At 42.2% G+C, this 17,210-nt stretch overlaps 1 protein-coding gene across 1 annotated transcript in view; it reads left to right on the forward strand.

Annotated features, from left to right (window-relative positions):
• The window catches only part of LOC145402657 (uncharacterized), a 272,624-nt gene that overhangs the window by 13,357 nt on the left and 242,057 nt on the right, over window positions 1-17,210 (forward strand). The window contains exon 3 of the mRNA XM_080274642.1: window positions 13,306-13,515. Within this exon, the coding sequence (XP_080130768.1) occupies window positions 13,306-13,515 (210 nt within the window). The remainder of the gene's footprint in view (window positions 1-13,305; window positions 13,516-17,210) is intronic.

The following is a 17,210-nucleotide window of genomic DNA, read 5'->3' on the forward strand; positions in this document are numbered from 1 at the left end:
ATCCCTACCACCACAACAACCACACCATCCCTACCACCACAACAACCACACCATCCCCACCACCACAACAACCACACCATCCCTACCACAACTCCAACCATATTCACACTATCATAACAACCATACCCAAACTACCACCATCCCACTCAGCTACAGTACATCTACCTCTTCTCTCTCTCTCTCTCTCTCTCTCTCTCTCTCTCTCTCTCTCTCTCTCTCTCTCTCTCACCAATTATCTCCTGTACCAAATTAAGAGAAGCTTAATCCAATTAGACGCGTCATGCAATTAAGTGGTGAGAGAGAGGGATGGTGTTGCCTCCCTCTCTTTATGACCCGCCTACCCTTGTTATTAAAGCATTCACTGACCTTGTAGGGAGAGTCGGCTTGGGTCTGCAGAGTTCACGTATAAAGTGACTGGGAATGCATAGTATCTTCACTCCAATGATGCGTTTTTCTACTTTGCTGTTGCTACTTCCATACTATTATATTTAGCACTGATTAGACGTCACTGTTATTAAGCATTTCACTATAATGCGTTTACTGTATCCTGGCCAATATCTCCAGCCCCTTTCAGCTCAGTTGATAGTTATTATTGTTGTCAGGTTGAAAGGTTGATCTAACGAGTAACCAAGGCTACCCATTACTACCTCACAACTAAGTTTCATCTATTTTCAAGCAACCACGACTAAATATTCAATTGTGCCAGTGACTCAGTTCCGTCAAAAGTAAAAAAAAAAAAAAAAAATGGATATAAAATTTGCATTATTCTGAAGCTTATACAATCGTCTGTAGATAGTAAAAAAAAAAAAAGTCACAGAATGGAAGAGCCTCAGGGTTTCTTTACTTCCCTAACGATTCTGGCCGTCTAACCCTCTGACGCCAACATACTCGTACATCTTAACTAATATTTCACTCCTACCACCACACGATTTTACTCTGGTTATGAGTGACCTATCGTCGTATAATTGCTAAACTTTTCTTTTTGCTTTTCCTCCTGCCCTTTTTATCCATTACAAAAGTTACAATGGATCAGTAAGAAAATTAAGGTTTCTTGTTTAAGGAGAATTTCTGTTCTACTGTGGCAACTCGGTATTTTGTTGTAGTGGACAGCTTGCACATGCCCCCCTCCACACACACACACACACACACACACACACACACACACACACACACACACACACACACACACACACACACACACACACACACACACACACACACACACACACACACACACACACACACGCACCATGGAGGGAACATGACCTGGTTATGATCAAGTGGTAATGAATGAGAGGAAGTATTACCGCATCCACTACCATATCCGCCCCCACTTGCCACTGAACCTTGGCCTACTTAACCTTTCAGACCCATGTTGTTAGGTGTTTTTCACTCCGGTTATTTACGGATGATTTTATGTGGCTTTTATAACTGGAGGGGTGAGTCAGTTTCCATCTGTTTACCCGTTCGATACTGGTACTAGGTGGTGGCGGCCAATATCCTCTTACTTGATGCAGCGCTGCCTGCTTCTTCCTTCACTTTTATCAATCTTTTTCTGTGTACGCCTCCATCTCTTCCTCTTTCGCCCATCTTCCCTGTTACGTGCACAGTATTACTCTTCTTTCTACCTGAGGTGCCTTTACACTGACTGGCAAGCCTTATGTTTTCTCGTAACCCAGGAAACCATTTACAACGCAAGGTAGTGCCCATTTGATAACATGACGGAGGAATGTGATGCTTTCTATGGTGCCCCTGTTTACTTGGTGGAGATGCGGTACCCATCGAGGAACCAAACCCCCACATTCTTCACCGCGCCTCGCTGTGGCGATGCGTTCTTTTCCGCAAGGAAATATCAGATCACTGTACAGGAAAGCCCAGCAGGTGCTGTCTCTTCCCTGTGATTAATGGGTCTCCTCTGTCAGACGGACCGGTGTTACTCATCAACAACAACTTTTCTGTAACAGACATCTTCCATCCATCCATCATCCAATACTATGCTGCCCCATGAGAAGAGTAGGAGTCCGGGGCGAGGCAAGTTGGTCCTGACATTTAAGATGAGAGAGACCAGCCTCATTCATCCCTGAGTGGCATTACATGAACAATAAACCCCAACCATCCCTTGGATATGAACCTACACAGGCCTAATCCGACTGGAGCGCCTGAATGTATGAAAAAATGTCTGAAGGGATTTATACTGTGTGTAAAAGTTGTGTGTGTGTGTGTGTGTGTGTGTGTGTGTGTGTGTGTGTGTGTGTGTGTGTGTGTGTGTGTGTGTGAGAGAGAGAGAGAGAGAGAGAGAGAGAGAGGATGGGGTTGATTCATTAAGGTAGTGTCACCTGAGGCAGTGGACAAGGTGGTTCTCAAGTCACATCTGATACACCTGCTCGTCGCTAATGAAGTCTGCCAAACGTGTCTGTTTTTCCTGTGACTGCCCTCCTTTCCACCTGTCTATGGCACACCTGTCTTTAACATACCTGTCTCTACCGTTAATATCTCCTCTACCTTTGCCACCTTTATGTATGTCCATTACACATGTCAGGTTATGTCTGTCTCTTCTGCACTCCTCGTCTACATTTGTCTTATCCATATTTTCTCTTTCTGCGTTCTTCTCTTCCCCATACAACCAACAGCACAACTGACCATACCACTACCACACTACGACACTTACTGGAATACATACCACCACAGTCACCTCCACCACAACCCTGACCTACTATCACACCAGCACCAAACATCTACCATACCAACACACCACAACGACCCTTCTCATTAACACACTGCCAACATACCGTTATCATCCCCACTGCCAACACAATCAGGACCATCACTTTAACCATCCCTTCAACATTACATCCACTACCAAAATTCCAGCACCACTATTATCACTACAGCTATCGTAACCACAATTACCTCTTTCACCACCACATCACTACCATCAACCATCCCTACCACAACTATATTCACCACACGACTAGCACCACCACCACCACCACCACCATCACTAACACCACCACCAGCGCTTCCACCACCACCGACACCACTAACGCTACCACCACCCTTTTCGCCACCGCAGCTACCACACCTGCCGCCCCCACCAGCACTAGCACCACCCACTCCACCACCACAATTACCACAACTACCATCATCATCCACGCGTCACCACTAATGGCTAAGAGGCTGGCACGTGTCATCCCCGTTCCTTGAGAGATGAAGTGAGCGAACGAGGTAGCCATTAGCCATATATAGGGGAGAGATTTGCCTTATGTGTATGGGCAGGGGTTGTGTTTAGATCTCTCTCTCTCTCTCTCTCTCTCTCTCTCTCTCTCTCCCCTGCTTTTCATAAGAGGTTCGTAAATGAATGAAACGTTCTGTTTAATTCTTCATTATTTCTGTCTCGAATGAATCAGGCCAGAGGAGACAACAGCAGTGTTAATCGGCATTACTAATAAAAACAATAATAGTAGTAGTAGTAGTAATAGTAGTAGTAGTAGTGCTGTAGTAGTAGTAATAGTAGTAGTGCTGTAGTAGTACTAATAGTAGTAGCAGTAATAGTGGTAGTAGTAATAATAATAATAAGTCATCCATCCATCCATCATCCAATCCTACGTTGCCCCATGAAGAGCTTTGGAGCCCGGGGCTAGGCAGTTGGTCCTGACATTTAAGATGAGAGTGAATAATAATAATAATAATAATAATAATAATAATAATAATAATAATAAGAAGAAGAAGAAGAAGAAGAAGAAGAAGAAGAAGAAGAAAGATAATAATAATAATAATAATAATAATAATAATAAAATCACTACCAAACTGTAACTACTACTAGTACAACTTCTACTACTATTCTATCTATCTATCTATTGCCAGACGCCTCAATCCCGTTTGGGGTGGCCACAAACAAATCGCCTCCAAGTCGCCCTGTCCCCCGCCATTTCACTGCCCTGCTCCCAACTCACACCCCCCTCTCTCATATACTACTCTCATATACTACTACTACTATTACTATCATTAAATTTATCCGACTGCTAGTACTACGGTACTGTTGCTACGACTACTATTACTACTACTACTTAGTAGTAGTCGTAGTAATTGCTGTAATAATAATAATGATAATACTGCTAGCATACTGCTAGAACAGTTGTATTCCTGATTTCACTAGACTGCGGCTATCTCAGCATTTCCATTTTGCTTTTCTGTACATGTTCTTTTTTCTCGCATGTGCACCGTTGACAAGCCAGTTTGACCCATCATCTGAAAATGTGTGTGTGTGTGTGTGTGTGTGTGTGTGTGTGTGTGTGTGTGCCAACAGTTTTACCATCAGGGTTTCAGGTGACCTTACAACTCCGTATTCCCCACTGGATGCTTTACTGGAAACTTAAATGTTACACCAGCGGAGTGTAGTTGCTCGCTAACTTCTCACACAGTCTTTCAGGGCACAGATAGTGGTTTCCTTTGTGTGTGTTGCCCAGTGCCACCCCTACACTGTTTACAGAGAGAACTATTCCTCCAGCAGAACTGCATGGGGCCTCTTGTTCTCAGCCTGACTCAGGACGTTCTCAGATTCATCAGCGACCAGCATCCGGTTGCTTACTCTTTCGTGTGTGTGTGTGTGTGTGTGTCTGTGTGTGTGTCTGTGTGTGTGTGTGTGTGTGTGTGTGTGTGTGTGTGTGTGTGTGTGTGTGTGTGTGTGTTTGTAGGTCACCTTCCTTTGGCACTTCGTCGACCAGTTGGAGACCAGGAAAGTGTAAGATCGCCTCTGACTGCCTTGGCTCTGTGTGTGTGTGTGTGTGTGTGTGTGTGTGTGTGTGTAGAACTGTTTCTGTCATCTATATTATTGTCTATGTCTGCCCATCTCTCTCTCTCTCTCTTTCTGCCTTTGTCTCTGTCCCTCCATGTCTCTTCCTCTATCTCTGTTTCTCTGCCTCTGTCTGTCAGTCACTGTTTCTGCCTTTCCCTCCATTTCTATCTGTTTAACTATGTTTATATGTGTATTCAGTTATTTATATATTGTCTTTCTTCCGATCCATCAGAGTGCTTATGTATCTGTCTGTCTATCGATCGATGTCTGCCTGTTTATCTATCTCCTGTGTGTCCTCTCTCTCTCTCTCTCTCTCTCTCTCTCTCTCTCTGACGTAATGAATACCTGTGCCCCCTTAGGAATTCCGGAGGTCACGGGGTCTAGCACGGTGGGAGAGAAACAAGAAAAAGAATAGCAAATGAGAAATAAATAAATACCAAAAAAAAAAAAATGCATGAAGATGGGAAAAGAAAACAAGTGGAGAAAGGAAATAAAAGTAACCACAAAAATACATACAATTAAAAGAGTGAGAGAGAGTGTGGGAGAGAAGAAAGAAGGGTCGAGAGGACACTAGAGGAGATAAGAAAGAAGATGAGGAAAGAAAATGAAGAAAGAAATCAAGAAAAGGAAAACCGAGACAAAGAGAGAGAGAGAAAAAAAATCAAGAAAAGGAAAACTGAGAGAGAGAGAGAGAGAGAGAGAGAGAGAGAGAGAGAGAGAGAGATGAAGAAGCACTTGGAGAGATTGATAGGAGAGAGACACGGAAAAGGAAGACCTCTACAGGTAAGGCGGATAGCCAGTCAGAATCTGCTCTTATGGGTTTGTGAGATCTGACTGGCTGAGAGAGAGAGAGAGAGAGAGAGAGCAGTCAGAATGAACTCTGAAGGGTAATGGTTTGTTAAAAACTCTGAAATTGTGGTTTGACGGAGACCTTTCTGTGAGGGAAGGCTTCATGAATCTCTCTCTCTCTCTCTCTCTCTCTCTCTCTCTCTCTCTCTCTCTCTCTCTCATATAAATGCAGTTTGTTTTTTCTTTTCGCATCACCCTTCTAGAAACAAACAAATTCCAATTCTCTCTCTCTCTCTCTCTCTCTCGCCAGGGTCAATGATGAAACAACTGAGCATCGGCTTGCGCATCCTCGACCTCGGGCGCCTCTTACTTTCACTCAGCCTGCACTCACTCTCGGGCCACGATCTCAGATATTTTCGTTCACCCTCCTCTGTTTTACCGTAGCTCTGGACAACAATATTTGGGTACCGTACGAGGGGCTGTGAAATTCGAGAACCATTGATACCAAGTCCTCATTTTACAAGTCTCCTCCTCCCTCCAACCCCCCCACCTCTCCCTGCCTTTCCCTCCCTTCCCCCTCTCCCTCCCTTACCGGGAGACGTCTTCCCTTCCTCTCTCTCTCTCCCGTCTCTTCATCTCCCCCTCCTCCTACCTTCACTCCTTTTCCTCCCTCCTCCCTCCCTTCTCCTTCCCGCTTGCCTACCTCTAGACTTCTTCCTTCCCCTGTATCTCCCCAGTCTCTATATCTCTCCCTCTCGTCTCCCCCTTCTTCTCCCCTCTTTCCGTCTCTTTCTCTCATCCCTTCTCTCCCCACCTCTTCTGTCTCTCTCCCTCTCTTTCACCTCTCCATTATCTCCATGTGCTTGCACATTTCTTAACTCCCTCCCTCTCTTCCTCCCTTTCCCTTTCTCTCCCCTCCTTCGCTTCCCTTGCTTACCACAAAGTCGTTTCCACTTCCCTCCGTCTCTCTTCCATCTCTTCATCTCTCTTCTGTATCCTCAGTTTTTCTTCTCTTTTTTTGTTTCGCATTTTCTCCTCTTCTCGTTCTCGTTCCCTCTCTCCCATCCCTTTCTCTCTCTACACCAGATCTTCCAATATTCTGTCTCTACATATTTCTGCTTGCTATTGGTATTCCTTGCCTCTCCATTTCCTTTACTTTTTCCTCACTCTTTTTCTTATTACCCTTCCCCTCCCCGGAGGGGCTCGGGGACGGGTACTGTTTTCACTCGGTTGTCTGTCTGTGGCTGTCTTTTAACAACTTTTCGCAAAAACTACTGGTGCGATTTTGACTAAAATTACGGGGATGATGGGTTAAGACATTCTAATCACGTGATTAAATTTTGGGCCAAATTAGGCCAAGGCTTAGGCTGTAGGCCCAATAAATGTAAAAAAAAAAAAAAAACGGGGACGAGTAAAAATCATATTTTCTCCATAACTCATTTCAAATTCGTCATATTGACATGAAGCCAAAACCTAAAGATGCATCATTCAAATCTGCATCCTATAACATGCCTCATTACATCAGGGGGGTCACCCCCCAGTTAGCGGTAGGGGGGTCAATATCAGGTGGGTCGAGCCTGAAATTTTAAATGGGCATAAAATCGTCACATTTCATCCGATTTACTCCATACTTGATATGTGACATCTTTGACTAGATATCCTGTTGAGTTTATACGTCAACACTAAAATGACTGCTTGGGACGGGCTTGCTGTGCCTTGGCACCTCTTCTTGTTTATTGTCTCTATCTCTCTTGCCTATCATCCACCACCGTCTTAATCCTCCTTACCCCAACTTTCATATTTTCTCCTTTCCATAACTTTATCCTATCATTTCTTTTCATCTTTTCTCAATTTTTTTCCTTCATATTGTTTTTCTCCAATTTATGCATATTTTCTGGTCTCACTTTTCTTTTTCGTGCCCTCTCACTTTCATTCCTCCTCTCCAGTATTCCCAAATATATTTTTGTCTTTTCTTCTCTCAAACATTCTTCCACTTTCCTTGTTTATTTCCCTTCGTATATAAACTTTCAAGCCTGTGTTTCTTTCCACCTCTTCCTACTTTCAATTTCCCTTCCCAATAGCCCTTAATTTTCTCTTATCAGTCCTCATAATCTTTTTCATACACTTTTCATGTGTCTTCGTTTTCCTTCATTAACACATCTTGCTCAATGCCATCTCTTTTTACTTTCATATTCATTTCTCATCCCTCAATTGGTTGTTTATTTCTTCTCATCTTTATTTCTTTTCAATTATTCATTCTGTTTTTTCCCTATGAACATCTTTTCCTGTTTTCAATTTTTTATTTGTTCTCTTCTCCCATTTTTAAATTCTCACAGCCTCACACTCTCTTTTTGTTTTATTTTCTGTTTTCTTTTTTTATTTCCCGCTTCCTGACGTCCTTCACTCTCAGCCTACCTGCCACCCTTTTTCCTTCCTTCCTTTCCTTTCCCTCTACAATCTTTCTCTTTCTCTCTCTCTCTCTCTCTCTCTCTCTCTCTCTCTCATCTGCCCTATCGTATCCTTCCTATGTTTTCTTCATCCTTTTCCCACGCTTTCCCTTTCTCTCCAGTCCCCTTTCCTCTCTCCCTTTCCTGCATCCCATCGTTCTTACCTTTTCTCCCTCTTTCTTTCTCTCTCCTTCCTTCCTTTCTGTTTCTCCCCTTTCCTTCCCACCCTCCTACCACCTTTTTCTTTCCTTCTTCCTTCCAACATTTCTTCTTTCCTTTCAACTCTTTCCCCTTTATTTTCCAATTTCTTCCTCATTCCATCTACCCTTTCTTCCTCCCTCCCTCCTTCCCTTCTCTACTTCCTTCCTTACTTCCTCATTCCCTCCCTCCATTATTTGCTTCCTTTCATGCTTCCTCCCTTCTTTCCTTCATTACCTCCTACTTTCCTTCCTTCCTTCCTCCCTTTCCACCCTTTCTCACTTATTCTCCCTCCTCCCACCTCAGTCTCTCTTGAATTATATTACAACATCCTTCCTTCTTTCCTTACTTCTTCCCTCCTTTCCCTCGTTTTTCTTTCCTTCCTCCCTTATTCTCTTCCTTCTTTCTTTCCTTCCTCCCTCCCTCCCTCTTTTCCTTCCTTCTTTTCTTCCCTCCTTCATTTCCATCCTCCCTCCATCTTTTCTTCCTTCCTTCCTACTTTCTTTCCTTCCTTCCTTCCTTCCTTCCTTCTTCCCCTCCTTCCTTCCTTCTTCCTTTCCTTCCTTCATTCCTTTTTTTCTCTTCATTTCTCCCTTCCTTCCTTCTTTATTTCCTACCTTCCTTCTTTTTTCTTTCCTTCCTTCCTTCCTTTTTTCCTTCCTTCCTTTCTTCCTTCCTTCTCTCCTTTCTTTTCCTCCTTGCTTCTTTCTTTCCTCTCTCTGTGTCTCCTCTTTTAATCTCATTTTCTATTTTCTTCGATCCAAACTTCCTACCTTCCTTGTTTCCTTCCTTCCTTGTTTCCTTCCTTCTTTGCTTCCTTCCTTCCTTCCTTCTTTGCTTCCTTCCTTCCTTCCTTCTTCCTTCCTTCCTTCCTTTCTTCCTTCTTTTTGCCTACCTTCCTTCTTTCCTTCCTTCACTCATTCCTTCTTTTTTTCCGTCCTTCCTTTCTTCCTTTCTTTTCTTCCTTGCTTCTTTCTTTCCTCTCTCCATTTCTCCCCTTTTAATCTCATTTTCTATTTTCTTCGATCCAAACTTCCTACCTTCCTTCCTTCCTTCCTTCCTTCTTTCACTTTCTCCCCACCTCTCTCCGCCTTCACTCAGCAATTATTCACTCTCCAGCAATTACTCCAATCCTACGTTTTTAAACCAGACGGAAAGTTCTGTGAGCATTTATTTGTGTTCCTAAATCCTTCATTCACGCTAGCTTCTCTGTTCTCTCTTCCTGTGTGGACCGAAAACTCTGTCTATCTGTCTCTGTCTCTGTCTGTCTGTCTCTCTGTCTCTGTCTGTCTCTCTCTCTCTCTCTCTTAAAACCGCATTATTCTCACTCTGTAATTCTCTGTCTTCTTCACTCTTACTTTCTCTCGTCGCTGTCGCTTTCCATCTCAAATTACTTTGCTCTCTCTCTCTCTCTCTCTCTCTCTCTTCCAGTTCATCCACCAAACCATCATTTCATCCATCCTGATCTTAAATTTCATTAAATCAGGCTTTACTGATCTACCAGAAGACCCGCCGACATGTCGTAAAAATACCTCCGCTAATACCAATACACCAGTCCTGTATGAGACAGCCCTAGCATGTATTCAGTATGGACGGTGGGTGTTAGCGCCGAAGTGGTGACATGTAGAGGTGTATGGTATGTAGGAGGACTGCTGGGCCTTGATAGCAGGCTGTGAAGCCTATGCCCAGAGTCGGACACATAAAAAAAAAAAAAAAAAAAAAATCATTTGATTCTCTTGTTAATTCTTGCATGCGATCAATATCCCATCTCTCACCTACCCGTTCATTAACCCATCCATTTATTCATTCTGTCATTCATCCATCCATCAGTCTTACGATCCTTCCTTTCATCTATCCATCCATCCTTCCATCCATCTATCCATCCATCCTTCCATCCATCCATTCATCTTTCCATCCATGCTTCCATCCATCTATCCATCCATCCATCATCCATCCATTCATCTTTCCATCCATGCTTCCATCCATTCATCCATCCATCTAATCATCAACTCAGTCATTAAAGCATATCTCTCTGACTGAGTAATCCATCCATCCATCCATAATACAACTATCCAGCCATCCCTCCATGTTACTGTCGTTTAATAATAGAGAGAGAGAGAGAGAGAGAGAGAGAGAGAGAGAGAGAGAGATTGTCCTTGGTACCAGTTTTCTATACTGAACCGCAGTCAACACTATTTTTTTTATCTCATGCCACTTCTACATCATCCCCCCCCCTCTCTCTCTCTCTTTCAAAATGGTGATGGTGGCTGTACTGATGTATACACCCATCTATCTATCTATCTATCTCTCTATCCTTTTTTTTTATGTGTCCGACTCTGGGCATAGGCATCACAGCCTGCTCCCAAGGCCCACTAGTTCTCCTACGTACCTTACACCTCTCTACATGTCACCACTTCGACTCTAACACCCACCGTCCATATTGAATACATGCTAGGGCTGTCTCATACAGGACTGGTGTATTGGTATTAGCGAGGGTATTTTTACGACATGTCGAAGGGTATTCTGGTAGATCAGTAAAGTCTAATTATATATGAAATTCAAGTTCTTAAACTGTTCCCTGCCCCAGCCGGGATTCGAACCTGGGACCGGTAAATATATACTGTATATATATATATATATATATATATATATATATATATATATATATATATATATATATATATATATATATATATATATATATATATATATATATATATATATATATATATATATATATATATATATATATATATATATATATATATATATATATATATATATATATATATATATATATATACTGTATACGTGTGTGTGTGTGTGTGTATAACGTACAGTATACATACAGTATATAATAACAACAACAATACTAATGATGATAATAATAGGACAACGAAGAAGAAGCTAAGAACAAACCTGCAGCTCAAATAATAAAGCTATGTTACGCTAACTGAATCTTCTCAATGTATCAACTAAGCAACTTCAAATTCAGCAATACAAAATGTAAAATCTTTTCCCTACAAATATGAATCTATAAAGATGGATGGATGGATAGTTAGAAAAACAGATAGACAGACCGACAAATAGATACAAATACGCTTGATCCGGAAAGGGGTGCTTGTAGTCGATTTACTTCTATATGTCAGTCAATTCTGCGCCATCAGGCTGCCCTTTCTTCAGATTATTCCTACCTCACTCATATACCTCTCCCCACCCTCCCTCCAACTTACTATTCGTTCTATGGCAATTTTGTGCTTTATCCTAATATGCATAATTGTCTAGGTTCCTTTATGCAAATTACAAGTAGTTTTTCTTCTACTTGGAGTTTGAGTCGTGCATGAATAAGTTCACATAATTTGACTAATAGGAAGAAAACAGAATTTGGGAGAGAGAGAGAGAGAGAGAGAGAGAGAGAGAGAGAGAAACAGACAGGCAGACAGACAGACAGAGAGGCAGAGAGGGAGAGAGAAAATGTGCGTAAAATGAGAGAGGTCAGGACAGATGGGTAATGAAGAAAGGAAATGCCTGATGAAAGAAGGAGAGGGGAAAAGAGAGAGTGAAGATAGCAGGAAGAAGGAGTGACATAGAAGGGCATGATAAAGGGAAAGACAGAAGTATCAATGAAAATGAAGTAAACAAATGAAAGAGCCAACTGAACAGCAGGAGAATAATCTGAAAAACTTGAAAGCACTCAGAAAGCTCATACCTCCGCCAATGCCACTGCCATTTAAAAGGATCAGGATCTGGATCCGTGGATATAGGATCCGGATCCGGATCCGGATCCGCCCCAAAATTTAATCAGTTCTTTCTTGGTCCATGGCCCATCTTTCCAAAACTTTTCGTTGAAACTCATTGAGAACTTTTGGATATTGCGCAGGATACTCCTGATCCGTGTCCAGATCCGCCCCCAAATTTAATCGTTTCTTCCTTGGCTCATGGCCCACCTTTTCACAAAATTTCATCAAAATTCTTTCATAACTTTTTGAGTAATCCTGCTAACAGACCGACAAACAAACCAACGTGGGATAAAACATAACCTTCTTCGGCGGAGGTAAAAAAAAAAATAAATAGCAGGGACCATTTGAATACTTTTTAGGACTTATGTAAGGGAACAAAATCAAGAGAATATGAAGGATAAATGGAGAGGGGATAAAAGAACATAAGAACATAAGAAGAGAGGATAACTGCAGTAGGCCGGTTGCCCCATGCTAGGCAGCTCCTAGAAGAGTAACTGAACTACTAGAATGAGATAAGGATAGCAAAGAAGAACGCAGGAAAGGAAACAGAAATTCCATGAAGAGGCATATTATGGTACAGATGTATTAATAAACAGATGTCTAAACGAACATGAAGAAAGAAATTGATGGTATGATAAACAGAGAGAGAGAGAGAGAGAGAGAGAGTGAGAGAGAATCAGTGGCGTCAGGGTAGGAGGCAGTGAAGCTCTTGACTGGCTGTGGCACTCCTGGCCCTTCTCCTCCCCTCCTACTCTCTCCCTCTACCCTCCCTCTTCCTTCCCTTAGCCCCTCCCCTCAGCCCTTGGCTCCCAGACCCTCATACGTTCCCTTGCCGTCGTTCAGTTCACATCCCCGCCCGCTCCATCCGTTCCCTCAGTTTCTCTCTTTCATTGCGTTCCTCTACGTCTTTAATCCTCTTCTTCCGAAAATAAAATCAATATTACTCTCTGATGAAGGTGATAAATAGGACGCGAAGTGAAACAGTGTACATGAAGTGTCTCTAACAGTGTCAAAGGATTATTACACTGCCCGAGAAAAACAAAACCTCTACCGTGCCCAAAACCTAAGGAGAGTCACTGTTTTAATCCTCTGGCGCCAATACACTGGTGAAAACAACCTTTATTGTGACAAAGCCCAAAAGTCCTGAAAGTCACAGTTTATAAGCCTGTGTCACTGCTTCATTTGCAGGGAAAAAGAAAGTGAGATTGAGGAACAAGAAGTACCAATTAAAAGTTTCTTTGTACTTGGCTGAGGATTATCTTCAGTGAAGAGGAAAGTGAGACTGAGGAAGGAAATAATTACGAAACAGAAGTGTGCATATCGTCCTGCTATTCAGTGAGAGCCGAGGGAAAGAAACGAAGGAAAGCGAGAGTGACTCCTGAGTGTGTCTGCGTGCGTGTGCGAGTGCGTGTGAGTGTGCTTGACGCGATGGGCAAAGCAGCTATTCTTGTGGGAGCTATGGGGGTGTTGTGGATATGTGCCCTCATCCACCTAGCCACGGCACAGGAGCAAAACATCCACTACGTCAGGGCGGATGAACTAAGAGGTAAGTGTGGGACACAGGTGGATGACTCCCTCTTGTTTCTCTCCTGCATCTGTATCAGTCCAAATTAAGTCCACTGAAGGAGCCAACCTTCCTGGAGGGAAAGCAATGGACAGAATTAACTCACCCCCAGTCTGACCAAGTATCCATGAATGAATCCGTCTTGATGAGCCAATCATTATTTTTTCTGATAATATGTATGAACTTATAAACCTTGTATGCATATACGAACTGCTACATTAGTGACTTTAAATTCCCCCTTGAAGAGTAATTTAAAGATTTTCGTTGGATGGCAGTCAGTGCAATCACAGTGGATGGTTGTTTGGTGAGAGAGGCTTGGTTGATGAATTTTGGGATATGTAAGACAAGGGAGTTTAGGTTGGTGGATTTTCTGATTTTCTGATGGACAAGTTTGAGTTACTGCATGGACGACATTTAGTCTTCTTCCTCCTCTTCGGATCTCCAGACGATTTTATTTAGCTATAGAGAGAGTTTGGTTCATTTCTTCTATCAGCTCCTTTTATTTTATTTTTTTCCTAACTCTGTGGACCCTACCTCATCCCATCCTAGGGTGGGAAAAGAGGTACGGATGATGATGAGTAGGGAAAAGGGGAAGAGACTTTTCAAACTGGGGAGGTTAGATGTAGCCTTTATTAACTACTCTAATGCTGTAGGTGGTTCCTATGGTAAAACAAAAAAAGTCGCACCCAGCAAGAACAGACCAATACATCACTCTACAGCAGTAACGAAGTAATTGTGAGGGTTGTAGATGGATGGCTCAAGTTACTGTGAGCTGTTGATGGATATAGTAGATTACTTTGATGCATGATTTAAAAGTTGTTTGACCGATGAACTAAGTACATCATGAATTTAAGTGTCTCTCTCTCTCTCTCTCTCTCTCTCTCTCTCTCTCTCTCTCTCTCTCTCTCAATAAACTACGAAAGCTTTCATCAAAATCTCAAATTCATTCCAGCATATAATAAAGTGTGTGTGTGTGTGTGTGTGTGTGTGTGTGTGTGTGGACATGTGGTGATAGGACACATGCCCATTTTTAGGCGCCAGACCCTCGTAAGCCCAGTTTTTGTGGTATTTTCTACTTAACCTTCACTATCCCTTTATCCTTGTCCGCTGATGTTTTAAGAGCGGTATTCTAAATGTCATAGGGGGTAACGTAGCACCTTTGTCTTAACGACTTGTTTTGTATAATACAGTACACATTGAATTCTCGTGTACGCTATTTATCCTCTTTTCATAGCATACAAATGGATACTGAAGTGTACTTTGCCGAATAAATCGCAGAGAAAGACGTGTTACGAAATCTCCACCGCAGCTTAGAATATGAGCCAAAGTCATCCTGCTTGGCTGTGGATTACTACCTTCCTGTGCATTGAAATCTCTATGCATAGTAATCTTTCTTGAGCTACTACCACTGTATTCTAGGGCACTGAACATTCTGAAGTGAAAAGGGTTCCTATCCCTTCTTGTCTCTAAATCACTCACCTAAGGGAGTTGAAATATCTTATGCTATGATTCTTTCTGGTCTTGAATTACTCTCTAAGTATACGGAACTTTGACATTTCCTTTTAACATTATTTCTTCGCTATAACTTTTTTCTTTGGGGTTGAAATTTCGTCATTGAAATTTCTGTATATGTTTTTGGCTGTAGATCACTTGCTTCCATGATGTTAAAAGTTATACATTAAAAATACGGATTATTTCTTTTTATGATATGCCTCTTCTATGGCGTTGAAGTTTCTAATACTATAAGCCTTTCAGGTCCTTGGTTGCTTCTGGAAGCACTGAACTTCTTTAACGAACTTATGAACGCTTTCACTTCTTTCTTGCTCTCATCCATCTACTATTCGTTCTTTCTCCAAATGCTCCCTCCCTCCCTCTGTCTGTCTGTCTGTCTGTCTGTCTGTCTGTCTCTCTCTCTCTCTCTCTCTCTCTCTCTCTCTCTCTCTCTCTCTCTCAGCACTTTAAATAATTTCTTAATATTCGTTCGCTTTTACATGTGGAAGCATCTCCAGGAGTGACTCTGTCCGTCTATCTCTCACTGACGAGTTTTGGAAACGAGGCGCGTCACTCCCGTAGATTTTAGCGGTTTCAGCGAAGCCACACCACACCACACTACACCACACTACACCGCACCACATCACATCACATCTCACCACATCACGCCACCGCATCACACCACATCACACCACACAACACCACACCACAATTATAAACCGAGGGACATTAATCAAACCGTCCTGAATCTCCCGCATGTAGTCATTTTGCACTTGTTTCTATCCTGATTCGGTCACACTTTATTCATTCTTCTACTATCACTCCTACTCCACTTCTCACTCTTATCCCAATCTTGTTTACACTCCCACTCTTATTTCCACTCTCGCCTTTCTTCTACTCTCATTCTCCTTACACTTTCATTCTTCTTCCACTCTCAAGTCTTCTTCCAATATCATTCTGCTTCCAGTCTCACTCTTGTTTCCTTCCATCTCACTTTGCGTCCATTTTCATTCTCCTCCAGCTTTCACTCTTCTTGCACTCTATAATTTTCCATTCTCACTCTCCTTCCTTGTGCATTCTTTATCTATAAATCCATTCTCACTCTCCTTCCTTGTGCATTCTTTATCTATAAATCCATTCTCACTCTCCTTCCTTGTGCATTCTTTATCTATAAATCCATTCTCACTCTCCTTCCACTTGCACTCTCTCACTCTTACACCTATTCTTTTACTCTCACTCTTTTTCCACTTTCATACTACAGTCTCACTCTCTTCCAGTCTCATTCTTCTGTTTCATTCTTAGTTTCATATCACTCTTCTTGAATTCTCACACTTTTCACCACTGTCACCCACCTTCCACTCTCACTCCCCCTTTCTCTCTCACTCTACTTCCACTTTCCACCCTTCTTTCACTATCACTCTCCTTTTCTCTCTCTTCCACTTTTCGTTCTTCTTCCACTCTCACTTTCGTCCAGTCCCCCCATCCTTCCACTCTCGCTTCCCTGCTATTATCACCCTCTTTCCACTCTCACGCTTCTTCGGCTCTAACATTCCATCCAGTCTTCTCAGCTTACTCGCTCTCCTTGTTCTCTCTCTCTCTCTCTCTCTCTCTCTCTCTCTCTCTCTCTCTCTCTCTCTCTCTTGCTGCTGCTGCACACGGTAAGCATAACACTCGTACATCTGAAGACCAAGTGAAACTAATGAGCGAAGAGGTTTTTAGAGAGACAGCTCTTAATGTCAGTTGTCGGAGTGTAACTTCTTTATCATAATTAACCTTAACCCCGTGCCAAAGCAGTCTGATTAAAATGAAGAGATCAAGTGCATAAAAAATGGAAGAGAATAATTTTAAGAAAGCGTGAACAATAGCCTGAGAAATTGAGACGGAAGAAGAATGTGGGATACGGAAAGACAGAAAAGAGAAAGTGAGATTCTGTTCTTAAGGACAGAAATAAAATGCATCTGCGTAACATTAGTGATTTTAAACATCTTTTATGTGAGGTCTAAAGTTCGTCGTCATTGCTCGTCACATGGCAGACGTCACCACATCAATCCGTTGCCTTGTTTTCTGCTTTATTGTTTTTTATCCTCTCGATTTTTCCTACTTCTTGGAGACCTTTTGTAGTGAAGGGTTAAACAAAGGGTATAAGTTCAAAAGTCTGTCCAGTGCTGAATGTAAGTAAACTTTTA

The sequence above is a fragment of the Coenobita brevimanus genome, chromosome 58, assembly GCF_032717465.1.
Source record: "Coenobita brevimanus isolate Jiangsu-jjx chromosome 58, ASM3271746v2, whole genome shotgun sequence".
Lineage (NCBI taxonomy): Eukaryota > Metazoa > Arthropoda > Malacostraca > Decapoda > Coenobitidae > Coenobita > Coenobita brevimanus.